At 42.5% G+C, this 20,307-nt stretch overlaps 1 protein-coding gene across 5 annotated transcripts in view; it reads right to left on the bottom strand.

Moving 5' to 3' along the window:
* LOC112261751 (kinectin) overlaps positions 1 to 20,204 on the bottom strand; it is a 48,413-nt gene extending 28,209 nt beyond the window's left edge. For 4 of the 5 annotated variants that reach the window (XM_024437344.2, XM_024437347.2, XM_024437346.2 and 1 more), the window contains exons 1-6: positions 20,047 to 20,204; positions 2,470 to 3,113; positions 2,024 to 2,182; positions 1,729 to 1,833; positions 323 to 558; positions 55 to 186 (exon numbers count right to left, since the gene is read on the bottom strand). In XM_024437344.2, coding sequence (XP_024293112.1) covers positions 55 to 186; positions 323 to 558; positions 1,729 to 1,833; positions 2,024 to 2,182; positions 2,470 to 3,112 — 1,275 coding nt within the window. In that variant the 5' untranslated portion in view covers position 3,113; positions 20,047 to 20,204. Of the gene's footprint in view, positions 1 to 54; positions 187 to 322; positions 559 to 1,728; positions 1,834 to 2,023; positions 2,183 to 2,469; positions 3,114 to 13,888; positions 13,910 to 20,046 lie in introns of those variants that run through there. The other variant, XM_042330021.1, reaches the window with a different exon arrangement.
* Between the last annotated feature and the right edge of the window lie 103 nt (positions 20,205 to 20,307).

The following is a 20,307-nucleotide window of genomic DNA, read 5'->3' as shown; positions in this document are numbered from 1 at the left end:
GTTGAGGTTTGGCCTGTTAAGGTAAAGGTTGTATCAGTGGTGGATGGTGCTCACCTTCATCTGCATGCCCTGAAGCTCTCCCTGGGCTTTAGCCTGCACGACATTCAGCTCCTTCTCCATTGCCCCACGCTGGTCCCTCAGAACTGCCTCCGCTCTCACAGTCTTCTGCTTCTCCTGCTGCAGCTCCTAACAGAGGAAAGGGCAGAAACAGCAGCAGTGAAATGTCACCAAGCCACAGGTAGTCAACCAGTGATGTAGTCAATGGATATGCCATTATTGTACCGGTATCTTAGGGTTATCTTATGAGTGTGTGCAGCTGTACCTTGCTGAGCTGCTGGACCTTGTCCTTGGCGATGGAGGCCTCCTCCTGCAGAGTGGTGAGGAGCCTCTCTCTCTCCAGGGATGAGGGGTCAGTCTTCACTGCAGACTTCTGCCAAGCGTCCAGGGCAGAGGGGTTCTTTTCTTTAAGCACAGTAACCACACTCACAGCCTCTGCCTGTGACAGGGCCAGACTGCCCAGGCCCACTAGCAGCTCCTTCAGCTTCACCTCAGAATTCTCTGCAAATATACACACATACAGGTAGAGGATGAATTATATTATGTGTTGTATGGTAGCTGATGTGTTGAATAAATTAGTGCAGTGTAAATACATTTATAAAATATCACTGTTCATATGTCAGCTTTAATTAAGTTATAATGCCAGAGAAGCCGGTGTCTGGAGGATATATTGGCACAGGTGTTGTTTATTCATACTATTTCATCCTTCCACAAGTTATAGTCCGGACACAAATCTAGGGTTGCTACCCAAGCCGGCTGGTCGTTCGTTCTAATGGTTCGGTTGCTAGAGACACGACCCAGTCGTTCAGTCTTTTTGTTCTGTCTATGGACGCGACCCAATCGTTCATTCAAAATGCTCCATTGCCATACAGGCTGGCAACGTTCTTAAACCTTGCTTGCTAGCTAGCCAACTATGGCTAACTTACAGTCACTTCAAATAGTGCAGCCAGAATAACAGCAAAGTAGCTGCATTTGCGTTCGTTTAAGCTGTTTGCTAGTGACATTTATTTGGATACAGCCATAACAAAAGAGCTATGCACAATTTCGCCTGGCATAGAAAATGTGCTTTCTCGTCAGGACACCGTTGTTCAGAGGAGACAGCCAACAACCCAGCTAACACAATCACTTCCAACTGAAGCTGGAAAGATAGCAAACTAGCTGCACCTTGTTTCGTTTGACCTGTTTTCCATTGATAGTTATTTGTATATCCATAAAAATGAAGCTGATTCATGATTCCGACTGGCTGAGAAAAGCTGCCTGGCTGTCTGTCTCATCCCGACTCCTGAAACGTTCACAATATTACGGCTGGAGATCGAATTTGAATATTGAAACAATGTTGCAAATGTCGGAGAGACAGACAGCAAGGTTTATGCAAATCTCTGCTGTTGAAAACTAAATGTTAGTCTAAAAGAAATGTGAGATAATGTCTAGATGCTTTTTTATAATGGAGATCAAGTTGATAAATTGCCTGGCTGGGCTGATGAGACAGTGGATTGCGCAGTCAGATGGAACAGAGGAAATAGCCATTTTAACATCATAAATTTAGCCGGTGGTAACTTGCGGAATAGACACTGGCTGGAATTATGTTTTAACCAATCAGCATTCAGGATTAGACACACCCGTTGTATAAACATGGTATAGCAGCTATATGTTAGAGCGTAGGTTTCGCACCTTTGTTGGCCTCGTTCTTCTGTTTCTTGCCACTCCCCTTGGAGGGCGCGTCATCATTGTGGTTGGCAGAAGTCGCAGAGTCAGCCTGGACATCATCCACTGGGGCTGGGGGAGACAGAAGCACATGGTCATATTTGGTGCCAGACACATAAATCAAGATATTGTTGGCCCAAGGATTTCATTTTCAAAAAAAGGCAGATTTAGATATATTCTGCTTTTTGCTAGCAGTGTCAAACAATGTCTCTGAACCTGCTCTGACTTTGATTACACTACAGTAAGTATTCATCATCCTTACCATGCTCAGTCTTCTGCTTCTTGGCAGAGTTTCTTTTCTTGCCACTGGTTGTGGTGGTGTCTGGGGGGGAAGGACCATCCTGTGCTTTGGTTTCCACCAGCACTGGAGCCTCCTTTTTGACTGGAGCTGGAGCCTTCTCCACCTTAATCTCTTCCTCCACTAGACAGGAACGAACAAGAGGACAATTAGGTTTAGGAGATACGACGAAAAAGGATGCCACTATGATAGACACATTTGTGTAGAAGGTATTTTGAGGTTATGGCCATTTTAACAAACTCCCTCCCGCTCCCTACTCATACTGTGCTTTAAATAATCAGATTTGATTCGGGAGGATAGACACTAATGAGTGGCCTCAGGGAAGATGCTAGCCCCGTTTGCAGACACAGGCAAGTGCCCGGACACCACACATCCTCATCCTACTAAAGCCACTCTGGCCTTCTACTCACCAGACTCTGTCTTCTGCTTCTTCTCCTTCTTCTTCTTGCCAGAGGGCTGGGGTGGGGTCTGGGCCTGGCATGGGGTCTGGGTCTGGCATGGGGGCTGAGACTGGTGGTCAAGCTGGGGTGAGGGGGGACTGGGTTTAGCCACTGGGGCAGGGGGCTCTGCTTTGCGGCCAGCTGGCTTGGAGCCGTTCACCTCAGGTTCCTCGGCAGGGGGAGCAGCTGCAGCTTTGGCAGCTTTCTTCTCCTTCTTCTTCCTCTCCCTCACCCCTACAGGGGCCTCGGCTGGCGCTGCCACAGGGACAGGAACCGGGGTGGGCGGGGCCATAGGGGTAGGCTCCTCCTCCTCAGCGGTGGAGCTGCTCACGGCGTCAGCCATGTCAAAGTCCCGAAGGTCTTCCTCTGACTCTCCTCCTCCCCCTCCACCTCCTCCGCTACTGCTCTCCTTCTTCTTGCTCTTTTTCTTGTCATTCTTCTTGCGAGTGTCTGGTTTGGAGGGTGGCAGCTTGAGATCTCGTTTCTGCCTGGCTAGCACCTCATCATAAGAGGTCTCCTTCATGAAGAGCCAGAAGAAGAGGAAGATGAGGGCGATGACCAGGGATGGGGCCAGGATCACCAAGTACTGAGAGTCATAGATGTCCAGCGCCATTCTGAAGAGACAGAGCAAGAATGAGTCATGAATATCATGCACATGATAAGCCAACTGTCAACATAAGACATTTAACAAATGCGTCATAGCTGCAAATAATGCATAGCAAAATAGCTGATCAGTTCATTCCTAAATGTCCTATACCTCTTCTTCGTTGCCACATATTTTAGATGAAAAAGTTGATTCTCACACGGACTAGGTCAATTCCAAACTTCAAGGCCAGTCAGACACTGGCACAGCCCCATCCATGCCAGGGCAGCCCAGTGAAAGGGGAAATGGGGTAACGTGATTTACAAGATGAACAGCTACAGGCACTTCCAGACATCCCAGATCATTCTGACACGAATAGCTGTGGTGCCAGAACACATTCCACCTCTCCCAGTGCCTCCCTAATAAGAGGACGCTGGCGCTGCTGCTGACACTTCCTCAATACGTTATGGGTTTGATATACTACAGCAAAAATGCTAATGCCTTTTCCACACTGCATACATTTATTGGTAAGAAATATGACAACTCCTGGAGGTTATCTGCAGTCAGAGGGAGACAGCCCTGTGCAGAGGGAATGTGTGTGTGTGTGAGGGGTAATTAGCATGTACGGAGGACACCTTTGTGTCTTCCCTCACCCATAGTCCTCTCATCTCTGTCATAGGGTCTATTAGACTAGTAGAGTACACTGTTCTAGCCTACAGCCTAACACTTTCTTTACACACAAACACGGTAGACTAGCTACTAAAGTTGGTAACGCTTACAAACAATGTACTTACGAGAAACAATATGCACTGAATTAATCTGTCTACCTTTTATCATGTCCATAGTGTGTGTATTAGGTAGATGAAAGAAACAAAATGGACACCCTGATGGATTGCACCTCGAGGGTGACATGACACTCTAAACTCAATAGAGGAAGGCTTTGCAAGGGGCAAAAATACACCAACGTGTAAATATTGTCCCAGTGCTGCAGCTGCAGTTTTGCACCAGCCTGTTGGGAGGTGAAAATTCTCTTCTCCTGGCAGGCCCAAGACACAGCAATATGTCGTTGTCAAGCAAGGTAAAGCCTACGCATGTCCCTTAGCATTTACACAGGATGCTGGACATAAACAGTGTACAAAACATTAGAAACACCTGAGCGGTGTTTGAATACCCATACTAACATACTGTATACTACATACTTAATGAGTATATACACTACATACTATTAGTTCATTTTAGTATACTGTAAAAGAACGGTATCCTTTCAGTTGTGTGTACTAGTGCTCGCCTGTCTACCAGAAGTTGATGCTGTTGCTATGCAACCTTTTGCTAGCATAACAAATGACTAGCTATACATTTTACGACTTCGGGTGCGTTCTTAAATTCAATCCGGAGTGCCAGAGAGTGCTCAGTGTGCTCTGGGCATTAGTAAATTCAAAGCTTTGTCAGATTGTCCGTTTGTTACTTCAGAGCATTTCGCTCTCAGAGCGTACACTGAACGCTCTGGCCGAGGAGTAGGGTTGATCTGAGCGTTCTGACCATACAACGGCAGTCAATCACCCAAGCTAACTGGTTTGCTACTACCAGACACAAATGAGAGAACACCTCACTCTGACAAATCAAATACATTTGTATTTGTCACATGCACTGAATACAAAAGGTGTTGGTAGACCTTACAGTGAAATGCTTACTTACAAGCCCTTAACCAACAATGCAGTTTTAAGAAAATACCAACAAAGAAAGTAAGAGATAAGAACAACAAATAAGCAGCAGTCGGTTAAGCTGTTTTCATGTTATTCAGAGCGTTGACTGTGCTGCTGGCAACAATTTAATTATGCTTTTCTTGCCAACAATTTAATTATGCTTTTCTTGCCGACGTTTACTACCATCGACCATAGTCAACAGGTGTTGAGTGTTCGTAGATTCATCAGTTATTCTGGTCTCTGGTACACTCAGATAAGAGTGAGCTGAAATCGGAGTAGATAGCCAGAGCGAATTTACGCACCCGAATGAATGTCCATCGCTAACGCACGACTATACTACTTAGCTAAGCTAATTATGACGGGAATAATCAAGTCAATAAACGTTGGTTAGTTAGTTAGATAGCATATAGTTAATATACAGGTAAGTTCGATGTATTAATAGCCAACTAACGTTAGGCAGCTAGCTAACATACCGGTGGTACATACTGCTGTAATGATATTCTATGCGGTTCGTAAGGATAGTGTAGCTAACAAATTGTCAGCCGACATAGCGTCTAAGGTAACTTGTTTGAAAAGTCATTACTTTATTACATTGCTCAACATTTTAACATTTGTCATAATTAGTTAAAGCAATGAATTTGTATCCGCTTTTGTTGGACTTCGGCTGCATATTTCCACCGTTTTCTGCAATGTATGTAGTTCTGTCTGAGCTGGTCTTGTCTATTGATGTTCAGTATTATGTCATTCTGTATTATGTTTTGTGTGGACCCCAGGAAGAGTAGCCAAAAGCTAATGGGGATCCTAATTCCCCCCCCCCAAAATGAAACCGTTGTGAAGCCACGCCCATTTTCTGATCAATTGCATTATGGGCCCTAAAATCACGGAAATAGTGTCCACTGCTTGTATACTTCGTATTTTGGCGAATGTAGTACGACATATCGGAAAGTTTGGCATTCTAACTAGATCCATACTATGACCAGTAAGCATACTACATTTACGTCACAAATAGTAGAGTTAGTATGAGCATTCAAACACAGCTCTGCTCTTCCCATGACAGACGGACCAGGTGAAAGCTATGATCCCTTAATGTCCTTGTTAAATCCAATTCAAACAGTGACCATGTTTACATGTGCACAGTATTCCGTATAGTAGCTCATATCCCACTTAAGGTCTTATCCCACTCACGAGTATCCTTGTAGCCATGAATAAACAGAATATTCCTAATTTAAGTATATGGGTTAAATAGAATTGTATTTGAAATAGGCACACTGAGTGTCGGCCTATAATAATATTAACTCCTGCAGAATTATACATTTCTTGCAGTGAAATTATACAACAAATGTTAATTTTGTCTCGGGAACAAGAGTGGAGAAATAGGATTTCTTCCTTTCAGCATTTCTTGAGAAAATGTGTAAGCTATGTTATGTGTTCTTTTGACACTGGTGTTATGCAAGCAGATAGTATTTCAACCACATAAAATATGCTCCCAAGACAAACCGAAGTCTTAACAGAAACGTGTGGACTTTTCATTTCCTTAAAACTGGTCAAGCTGATGACATTTGGACATTTTGCACAGGACTAATCTTTCCACTGTTTTCTCCCCGGTCACTAAACAAAACAGACAACTTCACCAGCGTTAGATAGAATGCATGCATTAGTAATCTAGTTATGTAAGACAATATTCCGTTGAGCACTACTCTATTTAGACTTCTGAGGCAACAAGTTGTGGCAGAAAAGAAGCTACATGTATCAAACTACTGTTGACAAATGGCTACCAAATGTTGTGAATTATAAAATGGCTACCAAATGTTGTGAATTATAATATGGCCTACCAAAGCAGAAATGTCTAAATTAGGTGATGAAAGTGTCCTGCAGTAAAAAATATATATTTTTTAAAACTTTATTTAACTAGGCAAGTCAGTTAAGAACAAATTATTATTTTCAATGATGGCCTAGGAACAGTGGGTTAACTGCCTGTTCAGGTGCAGAACAACAGATTTGTACCTTGTCAGCTCGGGGGTTTGAACTTGCAACCTTCCGGTTACTAGTCCAACACTCTAACCACTAGGCTACCCTGCCACACATTATAGTATAGTCTACTTTTTGAAGTAATTTGTTTGACAATAAAATGAAAACATAAAATCACCCATGATTTGCAAAACTGAGCAGACTGCAAAAAACGACAGTAAAACAGGATAAGTTGTTTACATGCACAGTATCCAGTCTTAGATTAGCATTTCCCAGGCATCTTATCCGGGTTTCTCATAACCCGGGATAAAGCATTTTCGGGATATGTGTCAACTCAAAAACAGAATACTTGAGTATCCCGAATAATAACAGGATGTTGGTGTGCATGTAATGTGGTCAGTGTAGATGAAGGGGAGGAGACGGGTAAAGAAAGATTTAAGCCTTGAGACAATTGAGACATGGATTTTATTTATACAGTGCATTCGGAAAGTATTCAGACCCCTTGACTTTTTCCACATTATGTCACATTACAGCTTTCCTCTAAAATTGATTAAATTGTTTTTTCCTTCCCCCCTCATCAATCCCCCCACCCCCACAACCTAATAATGTCAAAGCAAAAACAGGTTTAAACTTTTTTGCAAATGTTTTAAAATAAAAAATAAATCACATTTACATAAGTATTCATACCCTTTACTAAAATCAAATTGTATTGGTCACATACACATGGTTAGCAGATGTTAATGTGAGATGTAAATGCTTGTGCTTCTAGTTCCGACAGAGCAGTAATATCTAACAATTCCCCAACAACTACCTAATACACACAAATCTAAAGAGGTGAATGAGAATATGTACATGTAAGTATATGGATGAGTGATGGCCAAGCAGCATAGGAAAGGTGCAATAGATGGTATAAAATACAGTATATACACAGTACCGGTCAAAAGTTTGGGGTCACTTGGAAATTTCCTCGTTTTTGAAAGGAAAGCAAATTTTTTTGTCCATTAAAATAACATCAAATTGATCAGAAATACAGTGTAGACATTGTTAATGTGGTAAATGACTATTGCAGCTGGAAACAGCAGATTTTTTAAATGGAATATCTACATAGGCTTACAGAGGCCCATTATCAGCAACCGTCACTCCTGTGTTCCAATGGCATGTTGTGTTAGCTATTTATTATTTTAAAAGGCTAATTGATCATTAGAAAACCATTTCGCAATTATGTTAGCACAGCTGAAAACAGTTCTGATTAAAGAAGCAATAAAACTGGCCATCTTTAGACTCGTTGAGTATCTGGAGCATCAGCGTTTGTGGGTTTGATTAAAGGCTCAAAATGGCCAGAAAAACAAAAGGTCTTTCTTCTGAAACTCATCAGTCTATTATTGTTCTGAGAAATGAAGGCTATTCCATGCAAGAAATTGCCAAGAAACTGAAGATCTGGTACAACGCTGTGTAATACTTCTTTCACAGAACAGCACAAACTGGCTCTAACCAGAATAGAAAGAGGAGTGGGAGGCCCCGGTGCACAACTGAGCAAGAGGACAAGTACATTAGTGTCTAGTTTGAGAAACAGACGCCTCACAAGTCCTCAACTGGCAGCTTCATTAAATAGTACCTGCAAAACACCAGTCTCGACGTCAACAGTGACGAGGTGACTCCGGGATGCTGGCCTTCTAGGCAGAGTTGCAAAGAAAGTGCCATATCTCAGACTGGTCAATAAAAAGAAAAGATTATGATTGGCTAGAGAACACAGACACTGGACATTTCTTTCAAAAACAAGGACATTTCTAAGTGACCCCAAACTTTTGAACGGTAGTATACATGTGATATGAGTAATGTAAGATATGTAAGGATTATTTCAAATTGGCACTGTTTAAAGTAACCAGTGATCCATTTATTAAAGTAGCAAGGGATTGGGTCTCAATGTAGGTTGCAGCCTCTCTGACTTTGATTTGTATTCAGATCCTTCACTCAGTACTTTGTTGAAGCATCCTTGGCAGTGACTACAGCCTCGAGTCTTCTTGGGTATGACGCTACAAGCTTGGCACACCTGTATTTGGGGAGTTCTCATTCTTCTCTGCAGATCCTCTCAAGCTCTGTCAGGTTGGATGGGGAGCGTCGCTGCACAGTTGTTTTCAGAGCTCTCCAGAGATGCTCAAGTCCTGGCTCCGGCTGGGCGACTCAAGGACATTGAGACTCGTCCCGAAGCCACTCCTGCATTGTCGTGGCTGTGTGTTTAGGGTTGTTTTCCTGTTGGAAGGTGAACCTTAGTCCCCAATCTGAGGCCCTGAGCATTCTGGAGCAGGTTTTCATCAAGGATCTTTCCTCTGTTCATGTTTCCCTTGATTGTGACTAGTCTCCCAGACACTGCTGCAGAAAAATATACCCACAGCATGATGTTGCCACCACAATGCTTCACCGTAGGAATGGTGCCAGGTTTCCTCCTCTTAGCATTCAGGCCAAAGAGTTCAATCTTGTTTATTATGGTCAGAGTCCTTTAGGTGCATTTTGACAAACTCCTAGCAGGCTTTCATGTGCATTTTACTGAGGAGTGGCTTCCGTCTGGCCACTCTAGCATAAAGGCCTGATTGGTGGTGGAGTGCGGCAGAAATGGTTGTCCTTCTGGAAGGTTCTCCCATCTCCACAGAGGAACTCTGAAGCTCTGTCAGAGTGACCATCGGGTTCTTGGTCATCTCCCTGACCAAGGGCCTTTTCCCCCCGATTGCTCAGTTTGGCCAGCTCTAGGAAGTCGGGGTGGTTACAAACATCTTCCATTTAAGAATGGAGGCCACTGTGTTCTTGGGGACCTTCAATGCTGCAGACAATTTTTGGTGCCCTTCCCCAGATCTATGCCTCCACACAATCCTGTCTCTGTGCTCTACGGGCAATTCCGTCAACCTCATTGCTTGGTTTTTGCTCTGAGATGCACTGCCAACTGTGAGACCTTATATAGACAGGTGTGTGTCTTTCCAAATTATGTCCAATCAATTGAATTTTCCACAGGTGGACTCCAATCAAGTTGTAGAAACATCTCAAGGATGATCAATGGGAACAGGATGAACCTGAGCTCAATTTCGAGTCTCACAGCAAAGGGTCTGAATCCTTATGTTTTAAAGGCACCTAAATCTTGTATCTTGCCCATTGACCTTTTGAATGGCAAACATACATTGCATTTGGAAAGTATTCAGACCCCTTCCCCTTTTCCAATATTTTTTACGTTGCAGCCTAATTCTAAAATGGATTAAAAATAAATAAAAAATCCTCACCAATCTACACACAATACCCCATAATGACAAAGTGAAAGGTTTTTAGAAAGTTGTGCAAATGTACTAAAAATAAACAGATACCTTATTTACAGGATATGGTAGTCTGTGGTAGAAAAGGAGATGAGGAAGGAGACCATAGTATCAATGCAAACATAGTAGGCTCTATTAGTTTCAAGAAACCACAATAGTGGAAGACAATATAGTGGTAAAACTCACCACGAGGATCATTACATTGCCAAATAACATTGGTAGAAAAAAATGCCTGTCCAACAACCACCTGAACAGAGATTGTTTTACTTAGTCAGGCATCACTTTATTTGTACACTGAATGGAAATTAAAACATTTCAGCCCTGGGGCATGGTCTAGTTTGAAGTGTACTATTGTTGTCAACAATACAAACAGTTGCGCACGTGGCTGACAGGACAATACCCGCTTGCTCTGGATTCAGATTGGTGTCAGCAATAGCACAGGACTCAGCCCCCTTAGGCCCTAATTTGGATTAAGCAGATTACCCATGATAATACATTAAGAATAACTTCCCGCTGCAGTGCTTCTCTGGGCCTGATGGGCTTGAGGTGCAACAGTCAGTTTCACCTAGGCCTGTAAAACCTCTCCCATTATTTCACACCTGACACACACACACACACACACACACCGACTCATGCACAAACAAACACACACATAGTCCAGCAAGCAGCCAGATAGATATCCAACAACTGTCATCATGTAAGGCTAACTTATCATTCACTTGTTCCTCATTCTGAGAGATTGCTTCAGACCATTTCCAATGACAAAACTTCTCCAATTAGAAATAAATTGTATTCAAGTGAGTTCTCACAGAGCACGAATGCATATGGGGGCAATTCCACACTAACAGATTTACCGTGGAGACTCAGATCTTTCACTTAGAATGTGTGCCAAACTAAAAACATTGATTTCAAAATTTAACAAACCATACAACTCTATGCACAATGACTACTTGACAATTTACACAGAAAGAAAACAAACAGCGTTTACAGTAACACAGCATTTTATCTGCAGTTCTTCTTGTAAATGTGTTTTTGTAAAATTCTGTGGAAATTGTTAAGTAGTCCTTGCGCATAGAGTTCAATGGATTGTTAAACTTTGAAATCAATGGCTTTTGTTTGATATAGATTTTAAAGTGAAAAATCTGAGTCTCCATTACCATGGAATTGCCCATGAGCTACATTTTGCGTGGTTGTTGTGGTTAAAGGTGAATTCATGCCAATATTTAAGAGTTCTATATATTAATGTCAACCCCCTGAAGGAGTATGCCACCTCACCAATTCCCTAATTACCCTCTGGACACACCCCTTCTCCTGCCAACTCACCACACCTGAACTCACTCTGATAATCAGCATTCCTCTCCCTTCCTCACCTATATAAGGAGCTGTTTTTTTGTGTTTTTTTTCACCTCATTGTTTGTGGTGGCTTAAGTCTTTTGTTGTGTGTCCTGGGTGCTGAAGTAGGTGTTTTTTATTTTATTATTATTATTATTTTTAACATGTATAACATTAACTTTGTAGGTTTATTGCCAATCAGTGACACTTTACTTAGACTACTTCCTTTTCTTATATTCTGAGTTCTATAGATCTTGACAATGGCCTTTTGATTAGCATGTTTTGTTATACTTTATTTCTCAGTTCTGGCACTGTCTTGTGTGTTAACTCTCAGCACCAAACCAGAGCACCCACCCTCAGTTATTTCAGTCTTGTCCTGCAAGAGCAGAAAACACTAGTTGGGACAATTGGAGATGTGAAAGTTAAGACCTCTTAAGCAGAATAGAACACTAGGCAGTGTGGACAGGATTGCGGTGGGTGAGTTGCATCATATCTGCCTGATTGCGTTCTGCCCTGACTATGCCTCAGACTGGAGGGTGCAAACATTTCCCATTGCAGCAGGAGCCATATCCTAGCATGGAAATGAGCCTGAAGACGAAGCTCTCTTGGACCATTCCCCGGACCTCCTGTTTTGGCAGGGACAGGCCTCAGGAACCCCCATGATAAATTGTCAACGTGGCGAACCAACCTTTCAGGGCACTACACCTGACCTGTAGCTTGTCATTTGTTAGTACCATCTATGTTTAGTAACTAGGCTTGGGCGGTATCCCGGGGTATTTGGAAAAAGACACAATAGTTAATACCTTTTCATTAGACAAAGTCAACTATTTACTGAATATAAATGCAACCATTTCAAATATTACAATTCATGTAAGGAAATAAGTCAATTGAAATAAATTCCTTATAACCTCATCTATGGATTTCACATGACTAGTTAAACAGACACGCATCTGTTGGTCACAAACCTTTAACTTGAGTGTAGGGGGCAGGAATTTTGTTTTTGGCTAAAAAACGTACCCATTTGAAACTGCCTATTTCTCAGGCCCAGAAACTAGAAAATGCATATAATTGTCAGATTTAGAATAGAAATCTAAAGTTTCCAAAACTGTCAAAATATTGTCTGAGTATAACAGAACTGATATTGCAGGTGAAAACCTGAGGAAAATCAAACCAGGAAGTGCTGTTTCTCCTGAAAGCTTTGTTCCATTGGATGCCTTGCCTCCATTTTAAAGGGATATCAATCTGATTCCTTTTCCTATGGCTTCCTCAAGGTGTTAGTCTTTAGACATAGTTTCAGGCTTTTATTTTGAAAAATGAGTGAGAAAGATATCCCGTCAGTGGATAGCTAGGTGTTCGCAGAGTTTTGCTTGCGCCACAGAGTGGGGCAGCCATTGTCAAATCAAATCAAATTTTATTTGTCACATACACATGGTTAGCAGATGTTAATGCGAGTGTAGCGAAATGCTTGTGCGAGTGTAGCGAAATGCTTGTCTCTCCCTCTCCTATTGAAAAAGCGACAGTCCCGGTTGATATATTATCGATTATATATTTTAAAAACCTGAGGATTGATTATAAAAACGTTTGACATGTTTCTGTGGACATTACGGATACTATTTGGAATTTGTCTGCGATGTCGTGACCGCTCGAGCCTGTGGATTTCTGAACATAACGCGCCAAACAAATGGAGGTATTTTGGATAAAAAAATCTTTCTGGAACAAAAGGAATTTGTAACTGGGAGTCTCGTGAGTGCAAACATCCGAAGATCAAAGGTAAGCGATTTAATCTATTGCATTTCTGACTTTTGTGACCAATCTATTTGGCTGCTAGTGTTTAATTTTGTCTACTGAGAGAGATGTTCTTACTTAAACGCTTGTTATGCTTTCTCAAATTCTGTATTGAAATCTGACACGCCAGGTGGATTAACAACGAGCTACGCTGTGTTTTGCTATATTGCACTTGTGATTTCACGAAAATGAAGTATTTTTAGTCATTTAATTTGAATTCAGCGGGTGTTGATAAATTAACCCGCTAAAGGGATGGGTGCGTCAAGAAGTTAATAAAAAAGTGCTGTGGATCAAAGTCAGTATCTGGTGTGAACATTTGCCTGATGGAGTGCCACACATCTCCTTTGAATATTTGATTAGGCTGTTGATTGTAGTCTGAAATGTTGCTGGTTATTGGTGGGAACTGGCACACGTTGATCCAGAGCATCCCAAATATGGGTGACATGTATGGTGAGTATGCAGGAACTGGGAATTTTTCAGCTTGCAGGAATTGTGTACAGGTCCTTGCATTATCATGCTGAAACATGAGGTGATGACGGCGGATAAACTGCTCACCCACACAACACCATACACGTGGTCTGAGGTTGTGAGGGCTGTGGGACAGCTTATGGTAGAGAAATGAACATTCAATTCTGGCAACAGCTCTGGTGGGCATTTCTGCAGTCAGTATGCTGATTTGCATGCTCCCTTTGAGACACCTGTGGTGTTGTGTGACAACTGACCTTTTATTGTCCCCAGCACAAGGTGCCCTGTGTAATGATCATGCTGTTTCATCAGCTTCTTGATATGTCACACCTGTCAAGTGGATGGATTATCTTAGCAAAGGAGAGATGCTCATTAACAGGGATGTAAACATGTGCACACAATTTGAGAAGCTTTGCATATGGAACATTTCTGGGATCTTATTTCAGCTCATAAAACATGGGACTAACAGTTGACATGTTGCGTCTTAAATATTTGTACGGAGTATGAAGTTTTTCAATACATGTTTTGTAGCTACTTTTAGTTAATACCTGTAGTCAACTTGTGAAATACATTAGGAGATTGTATTCTTTATTTCACCGTCACATTTGACATTATGAAGTTGACCAGTCACATTTGTAAATAGCACAACGGGAGACTGAGTCCATAGCGTTCTATGTCTGTGCGGTGCACGTGAATTTCCTACAAGTGTAACTTCATGTTTTCCTTATCGTATGTCTTTCCGCCAGAAGTCAGGGAGCTCTGGATGAGTTTGTACAGATATCATTTTTTCCCCCCTGTTCTTCCTATTAGCGTTTTTCTCCTCCCCTCCCCTCTGCTCCGTGTACACATGCAGCTCTTCCTTCAGAAAAGTATGCAACAAAATTGTGCAAATGAACAATCTTTCACCTGCAAAATGTCCACACCTCACCGACAATGACATTCGGTAGAAACGCTGGTGTAACTAACTCGGTCAATACCCGCCAGTCTGCAGAGCGCGATATCAACCCAGAGCATATCAGACTTCTTTTCTCTACCACATCACAGGATTACTGCCGCAAGCTCTGGACCATTACACCGGATCATTGCAGCTAGCTAGCTGCAAAAGAGTGGCTATTGTTGGCTAGTGCCTCTGTCCCGAAGCAAGCACCAGTTAGCCTTGGGCTAGCCTCATCTCCTGGCTAGCTGACAAAGTTTACCAGCTAATTCTTGTGCTACAATACTACTTTTGCCAATTGGCCTGGACTCTATTGTCGACACAGAGCCCCGCCGATCCATCACGACTGGTCTGCCGACGTCAATGTGGTTTCAACAGGCTTTTCCGTTGCGATATTGCTGAAGACCCATCTGCTAGCCCTGGCCCGCTAGCTTTCTGAACGCTGTGTCTCCTGCTCACCTAGCGTAGTAGCGACTACTGAACGGCTCCCTGACTCACCTATTGCTGCTCATTGAACCCTATGATCACTCCGCTACACAGCTGATGCCTGCTGGACTATTCACTAACACGGCACCTCGTTTTGTTGGTCGGCCCCAGCCTCAACTCGCTCCTGTATGTACCTAACTGACTGCCCATTCATTGCCATTTACCCGTTGTCTTAGCTCTCCTGATCAACACCCGTGATAGCTTTATGCCTGTCAATATGCCTTGTCTACTGCTGTTTCGGTTAGTTCTTGTTTTATTTCAATGCAGAGCCCCCAGTCCCGCTCAACATGCCTTAGACGGCTCTTTTGTCCAACCCGCCCCACCAAATGCGGAGACCTCACCTGGCTTAACTCGTGCCTCCAGAGATGCAACCTCTCGTCACTCAATGCCTAGGTTAACCTCCACTGTACTCATCCTACCATACCCTTGTCTGTACATTATGCCCTGAATCTAATCCGCTCCTTTCATTCTGTTCCCAACGTACAGTTCTTATAGCCTTTAGCCGTACCCTTATCATACTCTTCCTCTGGTGATGTAGAGGTTAACCCAGGCCCTGTAGCCCCCAGTACTACACCTACTCCCCAGGCGCTCTCATTTGTTGACTTCTGTAACAGTAAAAGCCTTGGTTTCATGCATGTTAACATCAAAGCCTCCTCCCTAAGTTTGTTTTATTCACAGCTTTAGCACACCACCAACCCTGAAGTCCTAGCCATGTCTGAATCCTGGCTTATGAAGGCCACAAAATTCTGAAATGTCCACTCCCAACTACAACATTTTCAATCAAGCTAGAACTGCCAAAGCGGGCAGAGTTGCAATCTACTGCAGAGATGGCCTGCAGTGTACTGTCAAACTAACCAGGTCTGTGCCCAAACCGTTCCGGGCTTTTTATTTTTTTATTTTTTTAATCCACCTTTCCAGAAATGTAGAACATTATCTCAGCTCACTGGTCACCATAGCAACGCACACGCTTCAGCAGGTATTTCACTGGTCACCCCCAAAGCCTATTCCTCCTTTGCCTGCCTTTCCTTCCAGTTCTCTGCTGCCAATGACTGGAACGAATTGCAAAAATCACTGGAGACTTCTCACTAACTTTAAGAATCAGCTGTCAGAGCAGCTTACCGATTACTGCACCGGTAAATGGCCTACCCAACTACCTCATCCATGTTCTTTTGCACCACAGTATCTACTTGCACATCTCACTCCAGTGTTAATGCTAAATTGTAATTTTTTCACCACTATGGCCTATTGCCTTACCTCCCTAATCTTACATTTGCACACTGTACATAGATTTTTCTATTGTTATTGACTGTACGTTTGTTTATCCCATGTATAACTGTCTTTGTCACACTGCTTTGCTTTATCTTGGCCAGGTCGCAGTTGTAAATGAGAACTTGTTCTCAACTGGCCTATCTGTTTAAATAAAAGGTATTTAGGACTAAAAGCATTGTATTTGGGACATTCACTAAATCTTGTAATAAATAACGTGGTGACAAACTGCTTTGTGTATCCCTGGATTGTAAACTGTCCTGGTCATAACATGTTGATTCAACAATAGCTAAGATGGGGAAGTCTGTCCATATTAAAGCACTGCTCTGCCTTTCTAAAAAAAAAAACGGTCCAACAGGCTCTAGTTTTGTTCCACCTGGAATACTGTTCAATCAGGTGGTCAGGTGCCACAGAGGGACCTCAAATTACAATTTGCTCAGAACAGGGCAGCATGGCTGGCTTTTAAATGTACACAGAGCTAACAATAACATGCATGTAAATCTCTCATGGCTCAAAGTGGAGGAGAGTGACTTAATCATTACTTGTTTTTGTAAGAAGTGTTGACATGCTGAATGCACCGGGGTGTCCTTTAATCCACTAGCACACAGCTCAGACACCATGCATACCCCACAAGACATCCCAAATTAAGAATAGCCTATGGGAGGCGCACAGTACTACATGGAACTCGTCTAAATCAGGCAACTGATGAAGTAGTAGAATCGAATTTAAAAAATACAACTTATGGCACAGCAGGGACTGAAGGGACAAGGCTATACAAGACACATGTATACATTTTTTTAAATTTGACCTTTATTTAACTAGGCAAGTCAGTTAAGAACAAATTCTTATTTTCAATGACTGCCTAGGAACAGTGGGTTAACTGCCTGTTCAGGGGCAGAACGACAGATTTGTACCTTGTCAGCTTGGGGATTTGAACTTGCAACCTTCCGGTTACTAGTCCAAAGCTCTAACCACTAGGCTACCCTGCCGCCCCATGTATTTTGTATTGTAGATGTGTGGTGGCCTGAGTTATTACACTGTTGGGTAAGGTGTTATGAAGTGTCACGTATTTAAACTCTAACGATCTTATGTTGCTGGACCCCAGGAAGAGTCGCTGCTGCCTTGACAGCTAATGGGGATCCATCAAAATACAGTATTGGTCCTCTAGGGCCTATATTCTCAAACAAGCATAATTTACAACTTCCAAATAAACCCAACAGATACTGTTTACATGCACAGTAATCATTTGATATTAAAACTGATGGCAGTAGGCAGATTATGCAATAGTCACTTTACTAATCTTAAATCTGCGTGAGATCAAAATTGAAGTAAGCATACACCAATTATAACCTGGCTTTCTGAGCAATCTTTCTAATTATTAGAACATGTAAAAACCTTATCGGCAGTGTATTTGATCTGCACCAGCCGAGCAGGCCTCTCTTTAGTGTGTCTGGAACAGCGGAACGCATGAGTCTTAGAGGTTTTCAAACTTTAGATGTCTGTACTCAAATGTTTGAGGTAGAACGTTCATTTTGATTGCTGGTTTTCTGCATATTTCAGATGTCCATGTAAACAGGATTGGGGAAATTGTTCTTGCAAAGCATGTAAACATTTTAATATAACTTATATTCATCCGACTTTCCACAACCACATTGGTGATCATGTAACCGCACGGGAGACGGTGACATTGATTAGAACCAGCCATTACATCCCTCAGTATCCAGGTTAAGCCATGAGGTTTACTCTAGCGTGGGTGAGTTCAGTATCCCACAATACTCCTTTCTGGAGCCAGAGGCTGATAAGGTATCTCAGCAGCCAGACCTGTGTGCGCACACAAATAGAACTACCCCCTCAAGCCATATCTGGAATAAGACTCAGAGGTTTCCATGCACACTGTCCTAACTGACCAATCACTACTGACGTAAGGAAAATGACCTGTGAGTAGGCTAACCAGTGACAATTTCTCTACTCAATGACTTAAAAAGGAGCAGGTCAAATACTTGCACTGGCCTCTTCGAAAGTGCAGGGGAGTGGTAAAGGCAGTTGGTCCTAAATGCCTCAATCTGTAAATCATTTAAATGATCTATTCTCTTTAATGGTCTCCGTTTATGAAAAATTGAGATGAGATACTGGGGGAGTGGGAGGGGAGAATTTTGTGCATCTCTCCATTTTTACATAGCCAGAGAATGCAGGAAGAGAACAAGGCCTCAAAGGTGAAATGGGGTGATGACGTGGTTCTATGAATGTGCTGTATACAATACAAACAGCATCTTGGTCAGTGATGCAGGCAGGACTGGTGGAAATATGGAAGTATATAGTCTACTGTATAAATTCTTAATGGCTGCAACATAAGGTGAGCATTTCCCAAATGTTATGCACTACATTTTGTAGATGGCCCCTGTCATAAGTCACTGTGTGTAAAATTACACAGCACTTGGGGGATTTAGCTAACCCAGTAAAAATGTTATGACATGCAGAGAGCATTTTTCAAAATACCTGTAGTTAAACACATACCTCAAGGATCACTCATTCTTCAATCGCAACAGCTAACGTTACTACAGATGGTAGGACAGAAATGTTCCTTTACGTCAGGCCCTGAACAATCACTATTAGAGATCATGTGATAAGCCTAACAATTCAAAATACATCCTGCTGTCCATTGAAACAGTGAAACGTTGCATAGCTTGTAATGATGTAAACCGCTAGCTAATGAAACTATTCTACAGATAAAGTAGTAATTTCTTTACACCTAAAAGTTGCCTACAAGGGATGTTTGTAGCATGTTTTAAGTACAGGCTAGTAGCATATGTTCTAAGCACAACTCTGGTATTGCCTAGTCTTAGGCTGATCAGTTCCGTTTCAAGACGATAATATTCAGTCTTTGCTAACATGTCATGGCCTTGCACTTAACTTAGCGTGCTAAGTAAGCTAGCGTGCAGCACTGTGGTTAGATATTACTCTATTAGCTAACGTTAATCACTACTAGTGACACTAGACTAGCTAATCATAATGCGAATGTATTATAACTAACGTTAACTTGGCTAGCAACGTACACCTGAGTTGGACACGACAGCGAAATTATCCTGGTTAAGATATACTGACGCGATGGCTACGAACCTGCTAGCTACAAAGCCGTGCTAATGTCATTATTTGACAAGGGGCGCACATGTTGGTGGCTAGTTAGCTAACCACTCCGGGTTTTCAGTGACGCCTACCTCATATTAGCTATAGGCACAAAAGGGGTAGGCCCAAAAACATTTTTGGGGGGGGCGGTCTGGGCGTTTTAGTTAACTAGCTGTTCTTCAACAACCCAGCTAACTTGCCAGCTACGAATCGTGACATTTGCGGAAAGGCTCGTCACTCACTGACAAGACGTCTCGAGATGCACGGACACAGCTAACGTTATTCTATATTTTAAAATAGGTGAAATGCTCTAGTCTAAACTACACACTTTATTTTACAAATAACGTTTAAAGAAAATCACAGCTAATGTTGGCTTTATTCTGAAACCCAACCCAGTGTACAGCACCTGAGAAGCCAATCCTAACAAAAGGCCTCGCCTATAAAGTGACCTAGCGCCCCCTCTATTCTGAAATCTCTGACCCACTCTCGCGTCCCTATTTTCAGGCAGTGCCAGGCCCAGATAACGGTTTCAGCTACGAAAATCCTTGAATGACTAGATCGGTTTAAAAAGAACAAATGTTGTAGGAGGAAATGCAATGCACATACCTGTATCTTAGTGCCAAAGTTCCCTAAATGTTGAAATGAAATGGCGAGTTCCCCGGAGCAGCTCCAACCCAAGCCCGTATCTTGTGTTTCGGTTTCGCGGGGGCGGGTCGGTCTGTCTCAGCACATAGCGTATGATTCAATGAAGGGATGGGACTGGATAAGAGGATGTGGAGAAGGCATGGCCTCTTGCTCTATGCACCCGATTAGACTACAACCACCCCGGGTGCACCAGGGTAGCCTGGAAACCAGACATTGAATTTA

The sequence above is a fragment of the Oncorhynchus tshawytscha genome, linkage group LG11, assembly GCF_018296145.1.
Source record: "Oncorhynchus tshawytscha isolate Ot180627B linkage group LG11, Otsh_v2.0, whole genome shotgun sequence".
NCBI classification, from domain to species: domain Eukaryota; kingdom Metazoa; phylum Chordata; class Actinopteri; order Salmoniformes; family Salmonidae; genus Oncorhynchus; species Oncorhynchus tshawytscha.
This window is presented reverse-complemented; position numbering and strand designations above follow the sequence as displayed.